General features: G+C 43.8%; 1 protein-coding gene across 7 annotated transcripts in view; it reads left to right on the top strand.

The window, feature by feature from the left end:
• The window catches only part of CSNK1G1 (casein kinase 1 gamma 1), a 116,365-nt gene that overhangs the window by 37,276 nt on the left and 59,190 nt on the right, over positions 1-19,899 (top strand). For all 7 annotated transcript variants that reach the window (XM_061999179.1, XM_061999176.1, XM_061999178.1 and 4 more), the window contains one exon: positions 10,735-11,150. In XM_061999179.1, the coding sequence (XP_061855163.1) occupies positions 10,973-11,150 (178 nt within the window). In that variant the 5' untranslated portion in view covers positions 10,735-10,972. The remainder of the gene's footprint in view (positions 1-10,734; positions 11,151-19,899) is intronic.

Here is a 19,899-nt window from a genome sequence, read left to right as displayed (position 1 = left end):
TTAGCTACACAGGCTACACAAAGTGCACTTGTGACTTACCCACCTAAACTGTTGTTCTTAGTCATGTTCATAGAATCGTAGAATGGTAGGGGTTAGAAGGGACCTTTAGAGATCATGCAGTCTAACTCGCCTGCTAAAGCAGGTCCACCTAGATCGGGTCACACAGGAATGTGTCCAGGCTGGCTCATCATAGATTTTTCTTTGTCATCTCTTTGTATGAGACTGTGGTGGTGAAGAACAACTTCTTTAATTTTTGTGATGCTGAACATCTCCCTGCAGTAGGAGATGAATGTACATAGTCTCTTGCAGCCAAATTTGCTTTGGCTGATTGTTAGTATTCATCCCTGGAGGGCACACTGAAGCTGAGATGGATCTTGCCAGATTTATGGGGTATGTGTTGACAGTTGAACTGAATTAGGTACTTGTATAAAGCTCCTTTTCTAAAGGCACCTTTCTAATGTGGCTTCCACATGTGTGGATGTGGTATTTTCTCTAAAGCTTTGCTGCTTTGTGTAGTAGACACTTGGACACCGTGCTGTTCAGACTGCTAGCAAGCATCATCCCAGGTCTAACCTAACCTGTTTCCAGAGGCTGAGATCCTGAATCTGACCAGTGGTGTCTGAAGCTTATTCTAGGAACTTGAATCCAAGCTTTGCAGAGGTTTGGTGTCCTCCTGACCTGAGGCAACCAAGAAACTGTTCTGCTTGTCCTCAGCTTTTTGAAGCACTGTGGGTATTGGTGGGGCAGAGGAGAGGCAACCTGTGCCCATCAGACAGCTACAACCAGGTCTGGGGACCTGGAGCTCTTAAGTTGGAGTATAGACAGCCTGTGTCTGAATGCCACTTCACTGCTGTTCTGTAGGGACACTTTTATTGATACTGTGTGGCACTTGACACAAATATGTGTTCTTCCTCAGGGGAAACACGTACCTGATGAGCGCTTGTATTCTTCTTGACACACAGGCAAATGCTTTTCAGGACCTCTTTGAATTAGTCAGGGCTACCTGACATCTTGAGCTGGATTTCACTAAGGCAGCTTCTACCTACACGTTGCCATCAAGGAGTCTTCAGTTTTCTTTGACTCTGTCTCCTCAAGTTCACAAGGACTTCTCTTCTATCAAGAGGTTTTTCCCCACCTGACCTGCACACACAGTGAAAGCTGTGTTGGGTTGATTCTTGCATTCTTTTCTAAAGCAGGAAAAAAAGCACTTCATGGTTTGGATAGTGCAAAAGGGGATTTTTTGTGTGTGTGTTTAACTGCCAGATTTACCAGTCCTTTCAAGCTCTCTGAGGCTGTCTGTAATTCATCCTCCAGGCTTCTTTTCCTTACCAGACAGTGTGCAGATTAAGAGAGTCGTAAACTACTAAGGTGCATCTGTGTTAAATTATGGTCTAAATCTGCAGATGTGTTGTTGCTGACAATGATCCAAGCCTGCTGCAGAGCCCAAGCTGAAGTGGTGGTCTTGTCAAGGACTTAGCTTGTGACTGAGACCACTAACTGCAAACTACATCGACTACCACAGATGGACCTGAGTCTGCCTGATGTGGGTTATTCCTTGAAGATGCACATGACTGTTCAGAAATCATGTCCTCTTTGGTAGACTTTACCCCTTTTCTTCTTCAAGCCAGTTGCCTGAGAGGAAGATTGGATGTAGGTATATCAGCAGCTCCCTTTTTGCTGTTAACCTAGTATTTAACGATGAAAAAAAACAGGTACACATTACACCTGTAGAGTTCTCTTCCTGCACTAAGTCTGTTGCAGACCCTTTGTTACTGTCAGGTTTTTTTCTCATTTCTGCTGGACACCAAGCTTACAAGGCCTTATGCAGCCTGTTTTGCAAGCAGAGATGATACCCCAAATGTCATGCTCTTTACCAATCTTTGAGAAGCCTTTCAAACACTTGTTTTTAAAGCTGGGGTCGGTTACTGTAATCTCAAAAGATTTTGTTGATGTGTTGGTTCCCTCCTGGAGCAGTGATATGGCAAGGTCTCCGAGGGCTGAGGATGCAGTGTTGGGGTGCAGGCAACTGTGTGTGGACTGAACACCTGCATCATTCAGAGGTGCTTGCTGCTGACAAGTGAGGATTTGGCACTCTGTCCGGCATTTATGCCAAGGGATGCATGCCTGACTTCTGCAAGAAGCCCCAGAAGATAGAGGGGAGCTGATCTAGCAGTTGCTGTTTAGCCTTTTCTCTTCCTAGTCTAAAAAAAACCCTAAAGTATGCAGAGATCAAGTTGCACTAGGGGATTTTTTTTTTTCATTTTATTCAAGCATTCCACTGATCCAGCATAATCTAACTCTTCATAAAGAGTACTAACTCTCTTTTTCTGACAGATTATGGTCTTGTAGTACTTTGTTCCATATGTAGGAATATGCATATGTGACTGCTGGCATGTGTTTGACTTGAACTCAAGCAGGGAAGATAATGAATCTAGCTTGCATCACACAAACCACCTCCCTGAAAGATGGTCTATTCTTTGTTTTGACTCTCCTTGTGTGGAAGAACTGTGTTACTAACAAAATTACTTTTTCCTTCCTACCATTTTTAGCTTTCTTACTGAGCTTACATGAAGGGTATTGAGAACAAAGTTCAGGAACGATCTTACAGAATAGATGCTTGGATCATTCTTGGTTAAATGATCAACCAAGACTCATTTGGAAAAGTAGCTTGCCAACACTTTTAGTTGAGGAATTATTACTAAGTGTAATGATCTGAAGTTGTCCACCTTTCTGCCTTCCCAGCAATTTAGACTTAAATACTGTCTGTATGCCTCATCTTGTAAGGCAGTTTTTCTGCCTGCAAAGCTCTGAATGAAACTAACTGCAAAAGCTGAAAATTAAATTGTTGTGTCAAGTGATTCAACAGAAGCAACTCATAATGTTTAGAAGGCATCTGTAGCTACCGAGGTTGGAAAGAACCTCCCAAGTGTGGGACATCTGATGTGACATGCACCTGCTTGCTCTAGTCTGCAGCCAATGCTGTTACCAACTGTAAACTGCAACAGAGAATTTTGACCTACTTTTTCAGTATTTCTGTTTTGCACAATATTGAGGTTGAAACCAGGTCAGTTTAAGTGCTATCTGGAAAAGCACAGGTAAATGCTGATCTCTGAGATACTACTGAGATACAGATAGGTAGTTGAAATACACTCCCATAATAGAAGGCTTCTTGGAGGTGTATCTCCCAATAAAAGACCCTCTAGGTAGAAGGCTCTTGAGTGGGAGACAAAAAAGCATAAAGAAGTGCATTTTTCGTGGCTCAGTGGAGAAAGCACTTGAGCCTCTACATCCTCCCTTCCCACTAGCTTGTTTAAGTAGCCAAGCACCAGAGCAGGATCCTCTTCCAGGTCAGACTAACATAGGGTGTTTGGTTGTCTGATGATTTTTCTCCTTAGGAACAGGGCAGATCTCATAACTCTTTTTTTCTTGCTAGTAAAATGGTGACTATTCAAGAAGTAAGTAATGAGACAGCTTTGGAAAAAGAAATTTTTGTTGCGGCCAATTGGAAGGAAACATTGGGCAGAAATAGGGCAGGAGGTGGAATGTCATGGAAGGGTAGAGATGAGACAGTGGGATGAGAAGTCATGAAGAGACCTGAAGCCAGTGAAGATGTGCATCGACACTGAAGAGAGCAAAGCTGTAAGTGGAAGGTGTACTAATTGCATTTTAATATGGGAAGAGCATTGATGCCTAGGAAGCTGTTAATCTATCGAGTGAGGCAGAGAACAAGAAGCCAGCTTGTTCCTCTGAAACTTAAGGGTGAGTTGGCAGATACTGAGAATGAGTGAACACATCACATGTTCCCTGGTTTCAAAATATTCCTTGTTACTTGCATCCTGGCTGTTGTACCTTTTCCAGAGAGTGAACCATTTGTCCTTTATGTGGCAAAGCGTGTGAAGTTTTCTGCTGCTGAAGGCTCTGCTTTTTACACAGAGTGAGGGTGGAAGCTGGTGATCTCATATCCGTATGTTTATAACATGGCAATTGAGAGCCCTGGAGGATTCTGTAGTCTTTGAAGTTGTGTGGGAAGCAGCAGATCTTGTCTGGAAAGCACTCTCCAGATCAGGAGACTTAACAGAAGTATTACACAGGCACGTGGGGTGGTTGTTGGAAAATCCAGTGAGAAGGCTTGTCCTAAAGCAATGATCTGGGAATTGCTTTGAGAAACTTTCCTGTTTCTGTAGGGAGTGGGACAAAATCACCCATACCAACAGAAAATGGGATTTTATTGAAGGTCTCTTCTTAAAAGTAGGAAAAAGGAATTGTAAGGCTGCATTACTTCTGCTTGTTAGGGTGTTGATCAGGTATTTGCAGTCTGATTTCTAGCATATATTGACTCCTTCGTGAATCAAAATTGCACATGGACCTGGGTCAGATCTGCTTGGTTTTATTTGAAGAGAAGATTTATTTAAGATTTCAGTTTGACAGATTTTCTGAAATTGTGCCACAAACAAACACACTGACAGCTCTTACCCTGGAGGGGTCTCCAGTGTATTTCAAGTAGATCAAAGAAATTTTCAGTGAGTTTTTCCTTTGGAGGGTAGGTATAAGATTTGCTTTGGCTCCTTCATGCCAGCCCCTTGTCAGTGTTGTCCTTAAGTTTGAAGGCAGCAGTAGTAAAGCACTTCACTAAGAACTGGATGGCGGTAAGACACGTCTCTGTGCCATAAAAGTGCTTAGTAAGCAACTAAACCTTCCTTCGCTCTAGACTCTGCTACTGATCACAACGCCAATGGCATCCACCTTCAACACCGTCTGGAAGCTGGTTTTATTGGTGAAAGTGAAGTTGTGACTCAGATCTTCAGCCTTAAGTGTTTAAAAATGTGTAGAATACAAACTAGTTATTTTGTTTGTTTTTTCACTTAGCTAACTGTGCTTCAAGTAATTTCCTTTTGAGCCTGTGTCTGTCATTAAATAACTGTTCCCATGTCTCCAACTCTATTGTAGTGAAATGAATATTGGAATTGTACTGAGTCACTGTTAAGGAAATATCTTCACGCGGCTTTGTTTAAGAGCAAGTAACTTTCAGGAGCAGTCTTGCTGAGTGGGTGGAAAGGTAGGAAGGAAAATCATTATGAAAAAAATTGAATTGTGGCAGGAAATAGTCCTGGCACTCTGACTTTTCTTTAAATATTAATGCAACTGACTTCAAATAAGTCTTCATTCTCCTGCCACTCCTCTCCCAAAGCCAAGCACTTTGTTAGTCCTCAAAAGCCATATTTGATGCTTTATTTGCTGCAGTCAGTGTCAGTAGGTAGTAACAATAGTGAAAGATCCTTGTGCAACTTGCTGTACCAACAGCTGGGATCTGCTCTTAGGGTTGGCTGCAATAAAGAGGTTATCAAATGCTTGGTTCACTCATTCATTGCTGATCTGAAGTCCTGTTTGCAGGAGACTTTTGGCTGAGAGAGAGGATGTTTAGTGTTTGCAGGCTGTCAGGTGTGACCTTTCCATTCTCCTCCTGGGGGAGTTCTCATCCAGATCGGGAGCAGGGGAGGGACAGAGATGTAGTAGCTTATACCCATTAACAACTTATTTCACTAGCCTGAAAACAAATGTGGAGCTCTGTACTTGATCTACCTGAAGAAAGGAGTTTCTTGTCCCATCTGAGATGCATTGAGCAAGATGGTGTGTCATACCAAGTGGTGTATTTCTGATGTCTGATCTGAAACTCGGGGCTAGAGACAAGTTCAGATGTTAGTCTGGAGGAGAGGGAAGCTGAGTCAAGGTTCAGGAGGACTCATGCTCGCAAGAGACTTGAGCAGCCCGAAGAGGAATAATGTGTATCACGGAGAGCTGACAGAGCACCACCTGCTTGCCGTTGCTGAAGATCAGGGCTGGCACATACCAGTCGTTTGAAACCTGTTAAATTGTGCACCTCTACCTTTTGTGTCTCTCAGCCCCATTTTATCCAAGCTGGTAAAATGCTTTTCTGTAACGGTGCTGTCCTGTGCCATCAGGCAGCCAAACAACTTTGAAGGGATTTGCACCTAGGCATCAGGTTCTGCTGCAAAACAGCCTCACTATCAGGGTCTGTCTACTCTGCAGGTCGAAAGCTGGTTGTACTTCATGGCAGAAGGAGGGTTAAATGGCCTCTGACATCACACGGCAAAACATTACAATGCCTTCTTAAACCTGGGAAGCCTTCGCTCTTCCCAGTGTACCTTGTGTTCACCTGTGTTATTTAGAATGTTTTGGCTTTTCTTACACTCTCTACTGGCCATGTAACTGTTAGCTGAATGACTAAGAAAATAAAAATCTACAAGAACTGTATCATTCCTCCTTCCTGTGCTGTAGTCAGTCCATGTCATGGAAATTTTGCCTCTTGGGGTTTATAGCCCCAGTTTCATGTAGTTCCTTCACAGTAGTATCTTCTCAGTCTGCAGAATTATGCTGCCCTTCATGTCTCACACAATGCTGCACATTGCATTTCCCGTGTGTAAACTGGGCAGGGCCTGTGCTCTTGCCAGAGATGACTTTCTGTTACCCTTTTATGAGGTCTGTAGTAGTTGCCCAGCATTGATGAAAATAACTTTGTCTAGGGAAAACAAATCCTCCTCTCTGATGAGATCAAGTGTGTTTTCCAAAGTACTGCTGTTTTTATTCATGCATTTCCTTGGTTCTTCTCATCTTTCTTAGTGATCCAGCCTTTCTCCATCATGATCTTTACATTTGGTTTCTGTTCAGCAATCCACTTCCTTAGTTTCAACAACTGTTTGTTGTTTCTTTTTGAAGCAAGTCTCTCCTCCCAGGACAGGTTGGGGTGGAGTCATACCAATGTGCTTTTCTGGTATCTGATAGTGCATTGTCGTTGCTTCTTCAAGCTGGTTTCATAGAGCAATTACAACTCTGCTGGTGTCTATGCAACAGCTTTGAGAAGCAGCTTTAACTCACCCCCTGCTGAAAGTGTTCAGGGATGTATCTGATGAAAAAACAGTTCATCCTATTTTCCTGTAATGGATACTTCCTGCTTATCCATATTCAGTTTAAAGTATCAAATCTCAAATTATTTTGAAGTCCAAGTAAAGCTTGGTGATACTTAATATGGAATTTCTTGTATGTAGACATCTCCAACTCTTCTGTCTCTAGCCAGGCCAGCAGTGCTTCACTATGACTGGGTTTGATACATTATCCAGTACCACACTGGGAGCTTGACTGCAGCTTCTGGGTCAGTCCGGCCACACGAGCAGCATGGACACCGTGCAGTGGTTCTTAGATGACCTGATGATGATTTTCAGACTGGCTGTATTTTCTGCAAATATGCTCTATGATGCTTTCTGCAGAGAACCACCTTTGTGCAGAGCAACAGCAGAAATTCATTTGCTTTTCACTCCAGAGGAGAGGACTGCTGAGTCATGGGTTAGAAGAAATATCCTATTACTTGTAACCCATGCAACCAGAGCTAGGTTCTAGGCATTAGTATAAACTGGTACAGACGGGTGATTTTGTGGGAATGTTGCACAAACCATCCATTCACATGTATGGATGTTTCTTTACACTATTATTAGTTTGAAAATGTCTTCCTAATAGTCTTTGGAGGGACGTGGCACCCTTCCTATGAAACTGGAGTTTGTTTAAAGACCTGCAAGCTCCCTGTCTGTATAGAAGCCTGCAATAATATATGGACAAACACAGTGGAAAGTAATTACCAAGTGGTATTGAAGTTGTGCATTCTCTGTATTTCATCCTTGCTTTTTTCCAGAAGTATTAAAAATAATCTAGAGAGGAAGGTCAAGCTGGAGAGAACTGTGTAAATGCACCCAACTGCAAATGGAAATTAATTAAAAAAAGGTCAGAGCTGTGCTCAAGACTAGTTCAATATTCAGAAACTGGAATTTCCAACTGTTAACTGCCTGCATTCCCTGGATCTAGTGTGAATGACTTCTGCCTTGTATCTATATGCCTTAGATCAAACCAAAAGTTTGCAGAAATGAAAGTACACCCCAGTTGAAGGCTAGGGAGAGTATATTTCAAAAGGGCTAATGCTTTTTTATGTACCACTAGTTTGTGGATGGGTAATAATCCTTGTCTTTAATATTTTGATAACTGAAAGGATGTAGGTTAGCTTCATCACCTAATGAAATGAACAGAAGAAGCCCTTGCTTAAATCCTTCACAAGCGTATTGCTACAGAAGGACTAAACCAATTGCCTTAGGAATGTCTGAATCCTCTCCTAAATGTGGTTGTGTTTATGTGTTTATCTGGTAGGATTCATCTGCTGATGGCCTTCCACACCAGCTCTCGTTTAGGTGGTGTCATTTAGCCCTTTTCTGCTGACTTTAATGTATTTCCTAACTTCCACACAAACGTTGAATGTGAATGCCTGCAGCTGAAGTAGGATACAAACTTTGCTTCTAAAATTATTCTAAAATCATTCACATCTGGAAAATTGTGTCCCCTATAGGAGTACAATCCAATGTGTGTAGCTCCTGGGGTGTAGGCAATAGCTCCAGGTATGTTTATTCCAATTTTTGCTTAACAACTGCACTGCAAGCATCTCCAGAGCATCCACAGCTGCTGCCTGATAGCAGCTCTTGCTGCAGTGTCTGCACAGACAAAACATGCTGCAGCCTTTCCCTTGGTCTTGCTGAAGGCTTGGGAGATGTGTGGAAACTCACTCACCACCCCTGACATCTCTGGGCTGTCCTATCAAGCCACAGTGATCTGTTGCTGCAGAGGCTTTGGAGCTTCATGGCCAAGTGGTAGAGGTGGGAGCATAGATCTGCTTGAGGACAGGAAGATTCTTCAGAGGGACCTGAACAGGCCAAGGCCAGTTGCATGAGGTTCAACAAGGCCAAGTGCTGGGTCCTGCACTTGGGCCACAACGACCCTGTGCAACACTACAGGCTTGAAAAGCTGCCCAGAGAGAAAGGACCGTGTATGTGATAATCAACAGCATCTGAATGTGAGCCAGCAGTGTGGCCAGGTGGCCAAGAAGGCCAATGGCATCCTGGCTTGTATTAGAAAAAATGTGGCCACCAGGACCAGGGCACTGATTATGCCACTGTACTTGGCACTGGTGAGGTTCTGTCTTGACTATTCACTTTTGGACTCCTCACTACAAAAAAGACACTGAAGTTCTGGAGTTATGGCCAGAGATGGACAACAGAGCTGGGAATGTGTGGAGTACAGGTCTGCTGAGGAGTGACTAAGGGAACTGAGGTTGTTCAGCCTAGAGAAAAGGAGGCTGAGAGGAGACATGATCACTCTCTACAACTCCCTGACTGGAGGCTGCAGTGAGGAGGGGCTCGGTCTCTTCTCCCAAGTAAGTGACAGGACAAGAGCAAAGGGCCTCGAGTTGCGACAGAGGATTCTTCTTGGAGATCCTTCCTGGAGAAGGGAATAACTTTTCCTCGAGCTGATTATTAGACACTGGCACAGGCTGCTCAGGGAGTTGGTGGAGTCTCCATCTCTGAAGATATTGAAAATCCTTGTAGCTGAGGGACATGGTTTAATGGTGGGTTTGGCAGTGTGAGGTCAGTGGTTGGACTTGATGATCTTAGCAATCATTTACAACCAAAACAACTATGATTCTATGAAATGTCTTCTGAGTGTAGTAAGGCCAAGCTGAATCATTTCGTTGCAGTAACAATCCCATGTGAGTTCCTATCCTAGGAAAGTGCTCATGGTGAGGTGTCGGTGTTCCCTGGGCTGTGTGGGTGGTACCTGTTGGAGTCTGTACTGCTCCTGCCTCTCTCTTTCAGGCTGGTCACAGGCACAGAGGAGCCACTTTGCCAGTGTGAGTTGGGAAGCATCTATTTCACGTTGTGTTCTGACAGAGCTAGCGGACTGATGCTTGTGAGGTGCACTAGTGAACTGTCTGGAGCAGTCCATATTTGCCTGTGCCAGGGCGTATAGTGGTGGCAAGTTTAGACACACAGGAGGAAGGTGTGTTTCATTTCTGTGGGAGAACTATGAGGTTTTTGTTTGCTGATCATGAATACAGGCTGCTGGAGAAGATCTTGGCCCTTGAATCCCTCACCCCACTCCATTAGAAGGTCTGTTTTTCCAAAACCTCATTTTTTTTGTAAACTAAGACACAATAGTAACATGAACTGTATGTTGATGGTGCTTTCAGGCAATTTCTAGCTTATTTTCAAAAATAAATCTTGCTTTGGCTACCAGTTTTGGTCATCTCTGTAAGACAAGAGTTTTGATTAGCAAATATATCTGAAATCAACTTCAAAAGATGTAAAATAAAGGAAAATCACAGGTTCATGTAGTTTGGAAAAGACCTTTAAAATTGAGTCCAGCCATTAAGACTTCAAATTTGACTTCCTAAGTACTTCAATATTTTCTTCTCAACACCTTTCATTTGACACTTTTTTCCCCTGGCTTTTTTATAAGGCTTTATAAATGTGTGACATGAGAAGAAAACAAACTTTAGCTTCACAGTTGCTTTAAAGGTGACGTGATCTCCTTGAAGTTTCCACCTGATATGCTGCTGTAGTTGAAGCTGCTTTTTTTAATGTATATGATATGAGTCTTGGTAACTCCAGCGGCAAGAAGGGAATGGGCAACTGTCCTGGGATAGGGTTAATTGGGACAGCAGCACTTGTGGTTTTTTGTAGGGGCTTTTATTTAGAAAATTGTTAACAAAATGGTAAAGTTCCCAAATGGCTGTTAATTTTCTTGAGGCTGGGAAAGTCCTGAACATTGGTCCTGTTGTATCTCTCTTGCTTGATATTTTTAAATTATGATTTTTATTTCCTGTATCCCTTTTCCTTTCCCCAGGTAACAAACCAAAAGAAACCTGCCTTTATTGAGTTGTCAAGAACATCATCGACTCCTTGGTACATTATCAAGATGCATTAAGAAACTGGATACAGTGCCAAAAGAACTCCATGTGTTTCCATGACTGTCTTGGACCCTGACTCGGATACTTTTGGATATATATTTCTATTCTAAGGTGAAGAGTGTATACTGTAACTTCTTTCTGCCAGCTTGCTGGCAGAGGTATTTCACCAAGATCATGGACCATCCTAATAGGGAAAAGGACGAAAGGCAACGGACAACGAAAGGAATGCCAGGAAGGAGCGGGCATGGTTCTCGACCAAGCTCATCAACGTCTTCTGGTGTTCTTATGGTGGGACCCAACTTCAGAGTGGGCAAGAAGATTGGGTGTGGGAACTTCGGAGAACTCAGATTAGGTAAGAAGTAACCTTTTGAGTGGGCTGTGTTACCCAGATTAGCATTTCACCACTGGACTATAAATACTTAAAAACTTAGTCTGGCTTGAGAAATGCATGTGGTTTGTCGTGTTTCACAAGTGTTGAGCTGCCTTAACTTTTGACTCAGAAGATGTAACTGTTAGCATGATTTTTATTTCCATAAAGTCAAAGTGGAGAGACCGAAGATGCAAATTTTGAACAATCCCAATGATGAAGTCTGTTCTCAGCACCAAATCAAGACCCGCCTGGACATGTTCTTATGCAACCTGATCTAGGTGAACCTGCTTCTGCAGGGGGGTTGGACTAGATGATCTCTAAAGGTCCCTTCCAACCCTTACCATTCTATGATTCTAAGGTGAAAAAAAATCTTAACTGCCTGGATTACTACATCTTGCTCCTGATGTCTTGTTCATAAGCTGGGGCACCTGTTAAAGTCATAGTTGAGACTCCTTCCTGGAACTCAGCCACATGTTCTTTATTCCCCATCTCTCAATAACCTTGGTACCCTAGTTTCAGCCCCATCACTCCCTCCCTCATCCAGTCTGTGTGTTTAACTCTCTGACTAGGGGAAAGGGGAGTGTGCCGACTGGCCATCTGGCTCCTGCCCCTCAGCTGCTGAACCAGACTGGTAACTCAGGATTTTTCATGGTCCATTGGTCTTCTAACCACAGGTCTTGCAGCTGGTCCCCAAACAGATGGCCATGCTAATGTATTGTTTGTTTAGGATGACTTAAGAGCCCAATGCATGGTGCATCCCAAGTCAGCACAAATGAACAATGGCTGTTTGGCAAATGGGGTGGGAGATGCAGATGATGTTTTTAATTATGTGCCTGAGCTCCCAACAGGTGGGGTTTGGGTACTTGCTGTAGATCAGAAGCAGCACCATGGGATGATCTTTGTCCTGACTGACTTAAAACAGTTGCGCTTCTCTTCTGAATGATCTGGATTGCTGTAGTAGTGAACTTGATAGGCTGTCTGACAAAGTGCCTCAAATTTCATATGCATTTAGAATGAAAATAATTTGTACATCAGGCACAAGGGATGACAATTCAGTCACTCAGGTAACCAAAGGGTTATAACACATACTTACTGATAGTATCTTTGTAGATTCCTGCTTATAATCTTTGTAATCTTAGATTGCTGTATATAATCTTTCATTCTAAGGTTTGATTATTGTGTCTGTATGATGTGCTTCTCCGCTGTGTGAAGATGAACCAACTTGCTTACAAACTGTCTGGTAAAAAGATGCTTATGTTTCAGTGTTACATCAGAGAAGATTTATTGGTTTGCAAAAACAGTGGTAATGCTCCAAAGGTAGAGAGAAACCTAGGGAAGGGACTACCTTCATGAACAGGAGCATAATTGGTAGCTGAAGATAAGTTTGGATCCTTATAGTGTCATAACATGAATTGTGTTTGCAACACACCAGCAGGACCAAGGCAGCAGTTGCCCTGTACTCGACAGTGGTGAGGCTACACCTAGACTACTGTGTCCAGTTTTAGGCCCCTCACTACAAGAAAGATATGGAGGGTCTAGAGTGTGTCTAGAGACAGTCACCAGAGCTGGTTAAAGGTCTGGAGCACAAGTCTTATGGGGAGCAGCTGTGGGACCTGGGGATGTTCAGGCTGGAGAAGGGGAGGCTGAGAGGTGAGACATGACCACTCTCTGCAACTACCTGACAGGAAGTTTTAGGGAGATGAGGGTCAATCTCTTCTCTCAAGTAAGAAGTGACAGGACAAGAGCAAATGACCTCAAGTTGTACCAGAGGAGTATAGCTGGGAAATGAGGAAGAACTTTTTTCCCTGAGAGGGTTGTTTGGCACTGGTGCAGGCTGCCCAGGGAGGTGTGGAGTCCCTATTTCTGAAGATACTCTGATACTGAGGTGCTGAGGGACATGGTTTAGTGATGGGCTTGGCAGTGTTAGGTGGTTAGTGGTTGGACTTGATCTTAAATGTCTTTTCCAATCAAAATGATGCCATGATAACAAGATCCCCTTGAAGACATTGAACTGCTTTGTAGCCCAAGCTCTGCTTTGAGCTTTAGCACATGTAGTAGGTACCTCCAGGTGTACAGCTCTTTCCTGTATTTGGCTATTGCCTGGATGCTATGTTCATGGCAATTCTTTTTTGCGTTTCTCAAAATGTTAGTGGTACTAGATTTCTGACTAATCTATTGTTTTAAAGTACAAGCTCTACGCAAAAGATTTCACTTCTGAAAAGGTCAGTTTACAGAGAAATAGAGCTTTAGCTATGGAAAAATCAGCACCTGTTAATTGAGTGGCTCTTTTTCTGGTAAATGTTTTGCTAATATCATTTAACTAAGCAGCACACTGTGTTTGGGCAACAAGCCATACATACTGATAACAGCAATTAAGTGTAAGGTCCTTACACAGGCTGTGTTACGGTTGCTCTTTGCCAATCACCATAGATAGCTTTAAGAATGCCTGTTTGCTCAAGTATCAGATACTTCTGTGGCACAGAGTGGTTATTGCTGGGGGAAGAAGCAGCATGTCTGAAGTATGAGCAAACAACTCATTGATAACAACAATTTTGTCTTGCAAAGATGGTGTACCCTCTGGCTTTTGTGCTTTTTTTATGTGATTTTGGAGAAGTTAATCACCACTGAATGCTTTTAATAACACAGAACAAAGTCGTACACTGATAAACAAGGGGGAAGGTTGTCTTTTGGTTTGTTTTTTTCCAATTCCCCCAAGAATTTCTCTTGTTTCATGGGTTATGTGTGTACTCTAGGCTGTTCTTGTATCATGCTCTAGCACCAGGCAGAGGACTGATTGTTCCGGGAGGAGATGGTATGTACTTCTCCAAATATCAAGCTCCCTGTCAAGGGTTGATTCTTCTTGTCGGAAATAAAGATAGCCCCAGGGATATTCCTTTTTTGAAGCACATGGGAGTAGCACAGTTGGATTCCAGCCTGTTCAGGAGCTGAAATGGCAAGATGAACGCAAAGCTTAGCGTCTGGCCCAGAGTAGTAAGATGAAAGGAAGTTAACAGTTTCCTCAGGCAGCAGATTAGGTGGTCTGTAAGAACGTTGTTTTAAAAAAAATCTTGTGCTAATGAGGTTTTGTTGTCTTTTGTGCAACACCAGGCCCTGGTGGGCAGCTCATAGTTACCTGCCAAGTCAATTCTTGTGCTGTCTTAGGAGCTGGAGCATGCCTAAAGTTTTATAGTGTGACTTCTGCTGTTAGGAGGTCCTGCATCTCCACCCCAAGCTGGTTGGAGAACCAGCATTCTGTAAACCAGCCAGAGAAACAAGCTTGCTGAGTTGTAAAATCGTGTGTAAAATAAGTCAGTAGGTGCTCACTGCTCAGGAAGAAGGGAATTTAACTGGTTAATTGTAATAAAATATTATAAATTATATTATGTTATATATAAAATATAATATATAAATAAAAATATAATAATAAATCTAGTACCATGCTGAGCCGTGACTGGTAAATGTCACTGTAGAAACACTATCACGAGCTGAGCCTACAAACTGCCTCCTTGTATAGACTCACATGCTTAGCCAGTGGCTGTGTCCTGCAGTTATCTGAAAGCCTCAACTGTAAGCCATGTTAGGGATAAATAAGCCCCTTCAAATATCTTATTTTTTTCCCCAGTGTTTGGCACTCTTACTTACTAAAGCATTTAAATAGGTACTAATGTAAACTGGAATAGTTTTCCATAGTTTGTGGGGTTTTCTAAAATAATCATTAAGTTCCAGATAAACATGAGACTGGCTTTGCAGAGGAACAGAGCACAGCTCAAGTCTCTTTGCACTAATGCTAACATTATCTGACGTTTTCAAAATGTGTTCAATTATCTCTCAAATTACAACAAATGCATCTTTTCTCCCTTCTTGGGGAGAAACAAAAAATATTAAGATATCCTGTATGTTTCTTGTATCCTCCTTTGATAGGCTACTGCACCTGAGAGATTTTTTTGGTTTTTTTGAGAAGTCTACTTTCATGTGCTACCCAAAGAAACTGTGTAATATCCAGAAGCTGGATGTCAGCATGATTCACACAGAGGTCTCATGAAAATTCAGTGCATCTCATCAATGAGAGCAGCAAGCCCCAAACTAGAAGAAAAGCTGCTTATTTATACATTTCCAAGTTGGAGACCCACCCAGCTGACTCCTAGACAGCAGTCTGAAACAGGAGCTCTGCTTTAAAATGAGTAGAACAATAAATTAAGTAAATGAAGATGAAAATGGCATTGGATATTGGGGCTGATTTTGTCTCTGCTTCCCAAATAATAATTAATTATGTGAATTTCAGATTAGCATAATGCTGAATGTGGAGGACATGGGTAAGAGCAGTTCCTGCGTAGGATTGACTCTAGAAACCATTATTCAGAGGCACATGCTCTAGAAGAGACAGCAAATCTGGTATTATAGAATTGATGTGAAGTCATGTTTTTGTTGCCCATGGGGATCTGGTGTCTCTCCAATTGCTGTACTGTCTTGAGTTTAGGACAACAGGTTTGGTGGTTGCTCTGTTACTCTGCCCTGATCTATCATTGGGCAGTTGTGTCCATATTGCAACAAGCTAGAAGGAAGGGTCAAGACATATTTTATTTGTGTCATTCATCACAGGTTTGTACTTGCAGCTCTTGACCTTTGGGAATACTGCACATGAGAGAATTCTCTGCAATCTACCCAGACACTTGACACATCTTACAGCCAGACTTGAGAAATCCACAGTTAGATTTCCCACATGAACACTGGTGACTTTACATGTCACTTCTCATTTAGAATACGTAGTTCATAATTGGTGGTGGAACTACTTAAAACTGAGGCATGAACTTAATCACTGCTCCATTGAAAGCTTTGCCTGAACTTGAAAGGCTTTTGTTAGCACAGTTATATCATCTCAGCTGTATTATAGATGTTTTGTCTTACTAAGATAAGATGCAGCTCCTATTCGTAGCTCATTTTACTGTGCAGATTCACTTTCTTTTGTGATCAGTACTGCCTTGATTCTTCTATTTTAGTGGTGCCTTGTAGAAGGAGAAAGAAGAAACCATTACACCTTGGACAGTGTGGCAGTAAAACCAAGGGGTAAATCTCAGTCTCAAGCAAACCAAAGGAGAGATTTTAGAGATTTGCTTTGCTATTGTAGCTCAAAGCTACAAAAAGCTACAAAGCAAGCATCTCATGCCACAGTTTTAGGAGGGGTTTGGAGTTCAGAAGCTGGACCTATTATTTGCATCCCCTTATGTTCATTGTTTCCCTCTGAAGGAGGTGAACTTGAGGATTAATTAGAATTATTATAGAGGGCTTTAAACTAAGGGACTTGGGGGGTGGGGGGGGATAAACAAAATAGAACAAGCTGTTCTCTCTAGCAGGGAAACAGGGCAGGACAGGGAATGCGATGATAAGTGCCCGTCATCCACACACCATGCTGAGATGCAGAAGGCTGATCACCCTAAGGGAGAGCCAAACCATGGAGAATCCTCCTGCATCTGTCCGGGGAAACCTGTGTGTTTGAGTAAGCCCCTGCGCTGCCTCTACACCAATGCACGCAGCCTGGAGAATAAGCAGGAGGAACTGGAGATGTGAGTGCGGATGCGGGGCTACGACCTCACTGCGGCCACAGAGACGTGGTGGGACAGCTGCCATGACTGGAGCGCAGCCATGGAGGGTTGTGTGTTGTTCAGGAGAGACAGACTGACAAGGCGTGGAGGTGGAGTTGCTCTCTATGTGAGAGAGCAATTAATGTGTACTGAACTGTGCCTGGGTGGGGATGAGGGGCAGGTAGAGTGCTTATGGGTAAAAATTAATGGGCAGGGCAAGGCAGGTGATATTGTTGTAGGAGTTTACTACAGGTCACCTGATCAGGGGGAGGAAGTGGATGAGGCCTTCTACAAACAGCTGAGAGTTGCCTCACAATCACAATCCCTGGTCCTCATAGGGGACTTCAACCACCCTGATATTTGGTGGGAAAGCCACACAGCCAAGCACGCGCAGTCCAGGAGGTTCCTACAGATTGTTGACGACAACTTCCCGTCACAGATGATCGAGGAACCAATGAGGACGTGTGTGCTGCTGGACCTGGTACTGACGAATAAGTAGGGTCTGGTTTTGGATGTGAAGGTTGGAGGCAACCTTGGCTGCAGCAATGATGAGATGGTAGAGTTCAAGATCCTGTGTGGAAGAGGCAGGACACAAAGCAGGAGCGTGACCCTGGATTTCAGATGAGCCGACTTTGGCCTCTTCGAAGACCTGCTTGGACAGATCTCACGGAATAAGATTCTAGAAGGTAGAAGTGCCCAAGTCAGTCTTCAAGCACCACTTCCTCCAAGCCCAGGATCAGTGTGTCCCAACATGCAAGAAAGGAGGAAAAGGAGGTAGGAGGCCTCCATGGATGAGCAAAGATCTGCTGGGACAACTCAGGCAGAAAGCAGCCATCTATGAGAGGTGGAAACAGGGGCTGGCTTCTTGGGAAGAGTATTGGAACATTGCCAGGGCATGCAGGGGTGCAGCTAGGAAGGCTAGAGCCCTTCTAGAATTAAATTTAGCTAGGTAAAGTAAGGACAGGAATAAGGCATTTTTCAAGGACATCAGCAGCAGAAGGAAGACGAGGGGGAATGTGGGCCCGCTGCTAAACGCTGAGGGTACCTTGATGACCAAGGATGCAGAGAAGGCCAAAGTACTGAATGCCTTCTTTGCTTCAGTCTTTACGGCCAAGGCCAGCCCTTGGGAAGCCCAGGATAACAGGATGGCCAGGACAGCAGAGGACTTGCCCTGGGTGGAAGAGGTTAAAGACTTGTTGGGCAGGCTTAAGGCTCATAAGTTAATGCATCCTAATGGGAGGCATCCTAGAGTGCTGAGGGAGCTGGCTGATGTGATTGCTAAGCCTCTTTCTGTCATTTTTGAACAATCATGGAGGACAGGTGAAGTGCCTGAGGACTGAAGAAAGGCCAATGTCACGCCAGTCTGCAAAGAGAGCAGGAAGGATGACTCAGGAAGGTACAGGCTAATCAGCCTCACCTCCATCCCTGGAAAATGATGGAACAACTCATCCTGAATGTTGTCACTAAACATATGAAGGAAAGGGTGGTTATCAGGTGGAGTCAACATGGCTTCACCAAGGGGAAATCCTGTTTAACCAAACTCATAGCCTTCTATGAGTGCATAACGAGCTGACTAGATGAGGGGAGAGCAGCAGATGTCATTGACCTTGACTTCAGCAAGGCTTTTGACACTGTCTCCCATAACATGCTCATCAGAAAGCTCAGGCAGTGTGGCTTGGATGAGTGGACAGTGAGGTGGATCCAGAGCTGGCTGAATGACAGAGCCCAGAGGGTGGTGATCAATGGCACAGAATTGAGTTGGAGGCCTGTGGCCAGTGGAGTTCCACAGGGATGGGTTCTGGGGCCAGTCTTGTTCAACATCTTCATCAACGACCTGGATGAGGGGACAGAGTGTACTCTCAGCAAGTTCCCTGATGACACCAAACTGGGAGGACTGGCTGATTTCCCAGAGGCTGTGCTGCCATTCAGCGGGATCTCGACCGGCTTGAGAGTTGGGCAGAGAGGAGCCTCATGAGGTTCAACAAGGACAAGTGCAGAGTCCTGCATCTGGGAAGGAACAATCCCATGCACCAGTACAGGCTGGGGTCAACCTGCTGGAGAGCAGCTCTGCAGAGAGAGACCAGGGAGTGCTGGTTGATAATAAACTAACCATGAGCCAGCAATGTGCCCTTGTGGCCAAGAAGGCCAATGGCATCCTGGGATGCATCAAGAAGAGTGTGGCCAGCAGGTTGAGGGAGGTTCTTCTCCCCCTCTACTCTGCCCTGGTGAGGCCTCATCTGGAGTCCTGTGTCCAGTTCTGGGCTCCTCAGCTCAAGAGGGACAGAGAACTTCTGGAGAGAGTCCAGCGCAGGGCCACCAAGATGATCAGGGGACTGGAACATCTTTCATATAAGGAAAGGCTGCAGGAACTGGGGCTGTTTAGTCTGGAGAAGAGGAAATTGAAGGGGAATCTCATTAATATTTACAAATAGCTAAATGGTGGTGTCAGGAGGTTGGGACATCTCTTTTTTCGATTGTATCTAGCAACAGGACAAGGGGTAATGGAATGAAGCTGCAGCACAAAAAGTTCCTTTTAAATATAAGAAAAAAACTATTTCACTGTTCAGGTGAGGGAGCCCTGGCACAGGCTGCCCAGAGGGGTTGTGGAGTCTCCTTCCTTGGAGGTTTTAAAGACCCATCTGGACATGTTCCTATGCGACCTGATCTAGGTGACCCTGCTTCTGCAGGGGGGTTGGACTAGATGATCTCTAAAGGTCCCTTCAAATCCTGCCATTCTTTCATTCTGTGATTATTTATTTCACCTTTGGCTGCTGACATCTCAGGCTAGTGTTTTGCTAATGCTAGTTTTTTAACTGAGGAATTAAATGACCAGAATTCTCTTCTATTTAGTTCTGCACCATATGAACCTGACCATAATAGGCTGGATTGTGGTTCCACGTGCATGGAAGGTGTTGACTATGTCCTTCTCTTCCATGAAGCAAGCTTGGAAGAGTACTGTTTCCCCAATATCATTGTCTGGTGTTGGTGGGACAGCACAACTGTTACTAGAAGATCTGTGGGTTGTCACTCCCTGGATGGAGTTATACCCTTCCAAAACTACTGTTGAATGTTGTTCATGGCCAGATTGGACAGGGCTTGAACAGCCTGGGCTAGTGGAAGGTATCCCTGCCCATGATGGGGCCTTGGAACTA

The sequence above is a fragment of the Colius striatus genome, chromosome 7, assembly GCF_028858725.1.
Source record: "Colius striatus isolate bColStr4 chromosome 7, bColStr4.1.hap1, whole genome shotgun sequence".
Taxonomy (NCBI): Eukaryota; Metazoa; Chordata; class Aves; order Coliiformes; family Coliidae; genus Colius; species Colius striatus.
The sequence above is the reverse complement of the archived record's forward strand: the minus strand, read 5'-3'. Positions and strand labels throughout refer to the sequence as shown.